The sequence below is a fragment of the Cupressus sempervirens genome, chromosome 11 (genome assembly GCF_028749045.1).
Source record: "Cupressus sempervirens isolate cs-2001-9-10 chromosome 11, ASM2874904v1, whole genome shotgun sequence".
NCBI classification, from domain to species: Eukaryota; Viridiplantae; Streptophyta; class Pinopsida; order Cupressales; family Cupressaceae; genus Cupressus; species Cupressus sempervirens.
This window is the reverse complement of record NC_143128.1, coordinates 816164374-816172873: the sequence shown is the minus strand read 5'-3', so window position 1 is coordinate 816172873 and position 8500 is coordinate 816164374. Positions and strand designations below refer to the sequence as shown.

The window sequence follows — 8500 nt, the reverse complement described above, 5'->3', positions numbered from 1 at the left end:
TAGGAATCTTCGTCACGGGTTGGTTGTAATAGCTCTAGGGACATCCAATTTATCTTTTATGTTTTTAAAGGCCCTCAAACAAATAATCTTATGGAGGCTCTGGCCATCCTATATGTTGTTCAACATTGTTGTGTTCTTGGTTTGAGAAGAATCCTTTGTGAGTCTAATTCAAGATGGTGGCATCTTTGCTTGATGGACAGTAGTTGGATGCTATTGGTTGCAACTTATGGTTGATTATACCCATATTCTTTAGATGTGTGGCTCTCTAGATTCTATTGTTTTTAGGTACAATCCTAGGGAGTGCAATAATGTGGTTGATTGTTTAGCCAAAGGAATTTTTGATCAAGTTTATGCTTGGAATGTTGTAAATAAAGGCAACTTCCTCCTAAAATGTCTTCTTTATTAGACCAATTGGTGGATGGTGACAAGGCTCTTTAAGTTCTCTATATTTCTTCTTTGTACCTTTATTGTTATTGAATATTGTTTTAGCCCTCTTTTTGTTGTTACAAAGAACAGAAATTGTTTGAGTTACAAACATTAAAATAGACTTTTAGAATTACTAATAATCACCATTAAATGTCGACTCTTGCACCTCAACCATCCTCTCTAACACAATGGCACAGCCACAATATCTAGTATCCACAAGCTTAAGGAAATCGTTCCTTAGAGTTCTTGAACAAAGAAAGTCAAACATGATGGTTTTAAATGAACATTTGTATCTATGGCTTCTATTAGTACCACATCCACCTAATCTATCTTCCCAAAGTCCTTTAATGTGGTGCTCATCCCATGAACACGTGGGCTCTAGGCACTGTACCATTAAGTATACTTAATGCACAATCAGTACTTGTACAACATTAGAAGCTCCAGCCTCTCATATGGCATTCTTCAAAATCTAAAATTGAAAGTTTATATGTCATCTTTCCCGAACCAAAAACTAAAAGATAGTTGAACATATGACAATTATATTAATGAGAGGTTGATGACTAATCTCAGCCCACCCATTGATGATGATAAAGAAACTATTCATTCTAAAATTTGTCTCCTTTCTTCCATCAATATAATGACCTTAGAATATTCTCTATCAACAAGAATGGTGTATAACTTATGTTCTCTTGGTGGGGTTAAAGAAGAACCAACAATTAGTACTCATTTGAACTTTTTTTTGAGATAGGGAGAACATGCCACATTAAATGGCATGGCATGGGCGTAAAAAATAATTAGCGGTAAATGATTTGGCACCTCTCATAATTGTGCAATAAACAACCTTACAACACTAGCCCTTTTCTTTCCCTTGGCAAAAGTAGAATACCCTCTTCACTTTGATTTCCAATATCTTTGGTTTCAATAGACAATGACATATCAGGTTGCATAGTCTTCATTAGAATTCTCTTCATTTTTGCCTTCCCCTTAGTGTGCAACCTAATAACATCAGCCTTCTTAGATAGACATGTTTTATCACAACCTTTTACTCCTAGTCCACTTATGCACAAAGATAGAATAAACTCTTGTATTAGCTTCCTCTATAGTCTTTCTTGTACAAATGATATAGCTATATTTTATTCCCCCTTGAGTTTTTTTCTTGCCTTTGTCAATGCACGTTCCAAATGTAAGATTTTTTTTTTTTTTTCAAATTAAGTCTCTGGTAAACTTTTTAACTTGACCAATGTCGCTGGCACAACATGCCCTCCAGCTTCACGTGAAAAGCTTCTGACCTAAAGCTATGAACCAATGAGGCTACAAATTGGGGACCTCATCCCCCTATTACAAAGCTAAGGCCCAAACCCATGAGCACATTGGATCAGCAAAGGCACAAGCCCGCTATCACAATGGCCCAGCTGAGGTTTGAACCTGGGTGGGGACAACACTTAATCAACACACTAAGTGGTGAACCCAAGAGAGCTTTTTTTGGTTAAATAGGCCTTCTGCATTGTTTTTGAGAAAATTCAAAAGGGCATTAACGTAGGTAACTTGAAGTTGCAGCCCTGTTACACTCCCAATCTCAGAAGAACCCCCAATGGCAGCCATTCTTCTATGACTCTAGAACTTCATTGTAATTCAAATTAAATCTCTTTATTCTCACTACTTCCACGCTGCTCATTGTTTTCTTTGCTTAAAATATAAGAAATGGCTGCAAACGCAAACATAGAACAAAAAATAAACAAAAAACTCTGCTTAAATGTTTGGAACTTTAAAAAAATAAAAATAAAATCCAAAGACAATTAAACAAATAAATGACATGGATTTAATGCTCTATTGCTTTCTTTCTGCTCTTGTTTTCCATTTCTCACTGCTGCTCATCTTTCTCCTCCTCACAATTTGGAAAAAGTCAATATGAGTGTTTTTTTTGTTTTTAACTGTTTTGGGGGCTGTTTTAAATTTAGGGTTACCATAAAGGGGTGTAGAGTTCCTTTGGACCCATCCATCCCTTTTTAAAACCTCCAAAAGTTCATGGATTGTAGGGAACAGCTAACCACCCCTTCACTATATCCAAGCATCCCTAGAAAAAAATTGCTGTCCAAGTGAAATTTCCTAAAATTTAACACAAAAGGGAACAATGTCACACCCAGCTTCCCCAAGAATGACCCCTGTAGGGGATGAGAAATCATGTGAAATTAAAGCAATCTTGCAATAAAGAACCTTGGACAGAAAAGAGCAATTGAGAACAAGACTTTTTATTCTATCATAATCTTCAAACTATTACTAAAGCTTATAAATTAGATTGAATAAATGGTTGATGATTTTCAATACACTGTTTACATCCTCATGCAGCAATAAGGAATTCAAAATACTCGTTGCTAAAGTCAATTTAATTTACTCTTTTTCATTTACTCTCAGCCTTTGGCCTGCCCATCTCCTATCCCTTGCAATGTTAAATGATTATTTGTTGTAGAAAATTTCTTCATCATTTGGTCAAACATAGGCTTCAAGTTACTCCCTGACGATGGGTCCAACAATGAGACCAGAAACATCTAACATGACAAATCTGATCTGGAAGAGACACACTTTGACATGCTGCAAACAACAACCCAAAACATTTTTTGTTTTTACAAAATTCTACATAATTTATAGAAACTTTTACATGAAGGACAAGTTGGAATTATTAAGGACATTGAAAGTTGAAAACTTGAAACTATATACAGAAAAGGGATACGCGAAAAGCCAAAGTTACCTTTACATTGATAGATGGAGTGAATTATTAATGCAACGTGGCAATGTTTTGAAGGCAACCCAAAACCCTCAAGCCATTACAGTTTCTGGAACACAATATATTTATTCACTAGATCCTCACTACTAAAATATTGGCAATGTGCAACTATCTTTGATCCTTCCAAGTATGTACATATCGTAATGAAATTTACAACAGACAATTTCAATGAAAAATAGGAGGAAGAAAACAAATATGCTAATTTGGGATTGTTGAACTTTCAGCCGATGAAGGGTTCATGCTTGTTGACCAACCGAGATTTACAGCCAAGTCCTCCACTGGTATCTTAATTACATCAGTACGAATACCAATATCTGTTGCGTATCTGCTGAAAGAATACATCCCAGCTGTAACTGTAGCCAAGCTTACTGGATTAGCCATCAGAGCCCGTAACGGGTAGGATAACATTGCAGCAAGTGGAGCGTTAATAAGTGATGCTGCTTGCCCACTTCTTCCTAGGCCATTTTCTTCAGTGACGAGTAACCCTGTCTTGCAATAGATAGCAAAGTCCTCACAATTGTTGTGAAATATATGGTAATTTCCAAATCCATTTTGAAGGAGGTACATTGCACGGTTAATAACTGTTTCAGAAGGATCTGATTCTGCAAGTGTGCAAGTTCCTCCTCGTGCTTGTGCAAAAAATACAGCAGGCACAACACCATATTCAAATCGGTAGAGAAACCCTCCTCCAAGAAAGCAATCTAAACAAGAAAGGGTTACTCCGCTATTTTCCTTTTGAAATCCACAGTCAACACACCTCATACATGTTTGACGATGTACTCGACTAAAGAATACTGAATCAATTCTAGTCCCAGTACCAAGTTCTTGGCCTGATGCTCTAGTAAAATGGACCACTTTGTTGCTACCAACATAAATACCTGTACAGAAAGCAGATTTGGACATAATGTAGTTACGGATATATATGATAGCAAAATTATGTGTATATACTCTATATGAATGGAATGGAATATGCAAGAAGAGACTCAAAAGTAATTCTTCACATAAAAATTCAGATTGAACAGTTGATGAACTATAGCTCTAATCAGTGGATATCTAGATTCTAAATGATCTTATTGCCCAGACATCAATTAGAAGCAAGGCCCATTGTATATCTAAACAATTAGATATACCAATAAGAAGCAAGATCCATCTCAAGAGACAACAAGTCCTTAACTCATATATGACAGCACCAACAAACCAGGCACCATCCCTGGCATACATGGAAACAGAAATAAAGGAAAACTAAAAATGGTCATACAAAAATAAGCAACACAATGCAAAGCTTAAGCAATAGAGAACAGAACAAAAAAAGAAGAAATTAGAAAACGAAAAAGCCTGAATTCTCAACGGTAGTCATAGGCATTGATTGAAACATCACTCTGCTCAAACTACAATCAATGAATGCCACTAACTTTAGAAAACTGATACAAACACAAACCGAATTTGCATTTTTGTAAGAATGTATATATTTTTAGAGAATAAAAGCACAAAAATACAAGTACTGATTCCCTTCATCCTGAAACAAACTAATGCAACTGAAGATCATGAATTCACATTAACTAATGTTAATATGCAACAGGAAAATGAAGAATCTTTAGAAAACCACCTTTATGAACACTGCTTACATTCTCATACTTCGAGTGCAACTTATGTACAGAGTTGCCAGCAAAGCGGTGGAAGCATCCAATAACTTCAAATATGCACATGGTATTACAAACCTATAATATATATTATTTATTCATGGTCTACAAATCACCAAAGGACTTAACCATTAGAATTTGGAACCAATGAAGACGCCATTAACAACTGTAGTCTGGGACAGTAACTAATAAGAGCGTCATGAATATAAACAAAAGGGGCATCATTAATGCATAAGAAAAGTATCTATGTCATCTTTCTTTCAATGTGCTCACAAATGGCTTCAGACCCAATGTTTTAGAAAGCACTATTTAAGTTGAATCTGGCAAATTGACTAGGCACATTTTCACATCCTTAATTGCTCATTCCAAATTCTGTGTTCTATATTTTTGGAGATGTTAATTATAGTGTTCAACAGATCACACGTAAAACTTCAACAGACCATAACTTTTTACAATCCTGAGTTCTCAAGACATCCCTCAGGTTGAATTTACCTGGGCATTGTTCAATTCTATTTGACTGCATCTGAACTTCTAAGAACTTGTGCCCTCAAAACATTTTGCAAAAATGTTTATCAGTCATCCCTTTCCTTATCAAAGTAGGATTGTCTTCAGGGGATCACCGTAGTGGAGTTGTGATTGCACTATTAATAGTGCAACCAAGGTTCAAACCCCAGCTTCGCCCAAGAAAACAGTGTTAATGCTGGTTGGGCCCACCTAGGTTGACATGCTTGTGGAGATAAGGACGGTGTTAATGCTGATGGATTGGTGCACGTGAAAGGAGATGGAGATTATGGTGTTCATGCCGAATAGCATTCAAGCTGATCGAGATGGAGAGAACGGTGTAAATGCCAGTTCAGCTCTCAGACCATCGCTGGGCTTGAAGTGCTCACAGACCCTGTGCCGGACCCACTTTGGGAGTGCATGCATTGGTTGCGTCCCTCAGACTCAGAGTCCCTGCTGGGGTTCTGTGCTCGCGGGTCTTGTGTGTTGGATTTGGGGATGAGGTTCCCCAGATTTGTGGCCTCACTGGTTCGTAGCTCCAGTGAAAAGCAAAATATTACAGATCAAACATAAACAGGATTGTCTGTCATGCCTTTACTTAATGCTGAAGCTTCATCCTCATGAAGCAATAAAAAGACAGTAGTCTTTGACATGGTTATCCCCCATCCTATTGGCTTATGTTAGACGACATTTGTGGACTTCACTTTAAGCATTCAAGCTATAACTTGTGCCTCTCGCAACATTTTTCTACAAGACAACCAGTCATCCCTGTCCTTATCAAAATAGGATTGTCTGCAAAGTCCTTACTTCATGCTAAAGTTTCATCCAGATGAGGTGGCAACAAGACAGATCTCTTTGATATGATTCTCCCTCATTCTATTCGCTTATGTTCGACAATATACCTGGACTTCTCTTTATAATTTAAAGTACCAAATCTTACTTGCTAAGCTGTTAGTTTCATTCCAAAATTCATCCCTTACGTTTTACCCCAGATCTTTCTCCTATTATCATTTCCCCCTACCAAATTCTCACGTAAAACATATGAGGTTGCAATGTTGTATCATTTGATTTATCGACAGTTCTTCACAGATTGATTTTCCTGATAGTTTCATAATTCTTCACAGTTTGTTTTCTCTGATAGTTTAATAATGAAAGAAGTGGTTCAACCAAAATGTTCTATATTCGCACCAAGAAAGTTTTACACTAGTTTTCTCTGGCTTTTAGCCCACTAATGTATATAGATTAACTTTCACTCAATCTAGCTAAATTGCAAAGCATTTTCAAACAAAACCAATCCCAAAATAAATGTTTGTTATTGAAATCAAGTCCACTGAGCCCTTGATTTAACCATGCATACCCTACCTGTGATCAGCCAAGGTAGAAAGGAACAGATTCCTAATCCATTTAAGCATAATAGACAATATGAAGGTATTACTATTAACCTTCCAAAGCCAGAACTTTCATCTACCCGAATGGTGCCAAACAAGTAAAGTCAGAGGCATTACTATGTAACACTCTAAAAAAAATCGAATCGGTTAATTGCATAGGCAATGCAGGTTGCTAATGTGTCAAAAATGTTTTACTTTCTTGATTCAAATCAAACATTTAATGGCAAATTACGCAAAAAGCTTATAAACTATATCAATTTATTTTCCAACTAGTGAGGCAAAAGCGCAGACACTAATCCCATGCTTATAATAATGCCCGATACAAAGCCTAACGAAAAAGTGATTCTGTCCTATGGAATTCGGTGCTCTCTCTACTATTAACCCATCAATCTTATCATCATGACAAATGGGTTCCCCGCAAAGTATTCATATTCCACTTACTCAACAAACTCACTCCATGGCCCTTAAACAAGCAACTATAACCTCCCATAAAAAACAAACAGAACCAGAAGATCAAAGATATACTATATCCCATTCAAGAAAATGCTTTTACCCTTAAGTCTATACTGCATCGTGGTCTTAAAATCAAGCATCACGGCAGGAACATACTCTACATCTCATTCAAGGGAAATGCTTTTGCCCTAAAGTCTATCCTCCATCGTTGTGTTAAAATCAAGGATTGTGGTAAGAACATACACTACATCGCATTCAAGAGAAATGCGTTTACCCTAAAGTTTATCCTACATCGTGGTGTTAAAGGGCTACACGGGGAACAAAAAGGTCTAATATCATGGATCAAAATTCCAACGAATCAAAAGGGTTAAAAGTACATTCTAGCTACATCCAAAACATCACATCCGAGTCCATGGAAATTGGATCTCTGCGCCTGATACACAAAACCAAACTCGTCGTATTATGTAGAGCACAAACATAAACGAACGCAGAGTAATAAGCTCATGCCCAATATAGTGCGCCCATACATTATGCATCAGATCAAAGAAAGGTCACACGGCCCATTCAAACAACTAGCAAGAAATAAATCCAATCCCAAAAATTCCTGAAAACACCCAAAAAATGCAAATGCACAACAAACTTAGACCCACCAAAAAATGGTATAATGTGGTTAAAACATACCGTGGTGGGAATATGTGTAAACGCCTCGCCATGAATAAACATGGTCCCCAGACTTGAGTTCATCTCTGCCGATCTTGTTGGAGAATAAGCCCATTCTTCTCTGCTTTAACAATTAACACAGCAGGGCCCTTCCTTCACAGATACAGCAGATCTATGCTACAACTAATCACCCACGAAAGGTCCGTTTGGAGGCATAAAGAATGCCAATATTAAAAATTACAGGACAAGCTGGTGGGAAGATGACACCACTGTTTGGGGTCAGTGTCAGTACCAATTATTGGACTAAACTCGTTGATACCGATGTGGTTCACCGAGAGATACTGCCGAAAAAGCGGAGTGCCTAGCTAGTTGAGCATGATTTCGTTTTCAATTTTGCAAAGGAAGAATTTTGGATAGATAATGACAATGATAAAGAAGTTTACATGACAAGAAATTATGTCTAAATAGATGGGTGATTTTATTTTAAAATAGTTTTATGTTTAATATTTATTTTTATGTTTCGTTATGTTATTTTCATTGTCATAAAAATTTTATAAGTGGTATATTTTTATCTGAATTTGGTTTGTATTATAGCATTCTATTTTGATTTTATTATTATTCATATTTTTAAATATTAGTATTAAATTTAT

The 8500-nt window shown here is 36.6% G+C and overlaps 1 protein-coding gene across 2 annotated transcripts; it reads right to left on the bottom strand.

The window, feature by feature from the left end:
* Positions 1 to 3151: 3151 nt before the first annotated feature.
* On the bottom strand, positions 3152 to 8248 carry LOC149532057 (protein LEAD-SENSITIVE 1-like). 2 transcript variants are annotated; one of them, XM_089810011.1, is made up of 2 exons: positions 7872 to 8248; positions 3152 to 4086 (listed from the first exon to the last, which is right to left on the bottom strand). In XM_089810011.1, exons 1-2 carry the CDS (start codon positions 7963 to 7965, stop codon positions 3407 to 3409), a joined length of 774 nt encoding a protein of 257 aa, XP_089666137.1. In that variant the 5' UTR covers positions 7966 to 8248; the 3' UTR covers positions 3152 to 3406. The 2 variants fall into 2 exon arrangements, with proteins under 2 accessions (XP_089666137.1, XP_089666138.1); XM_089810012.1 differs by lacking the exon at positions 7872 to 8248 and adding an exon at positions 7291 to 7469.
* Between the last annotated feature and the right edge of the window lie 252 nt (positions 8249 to 8500).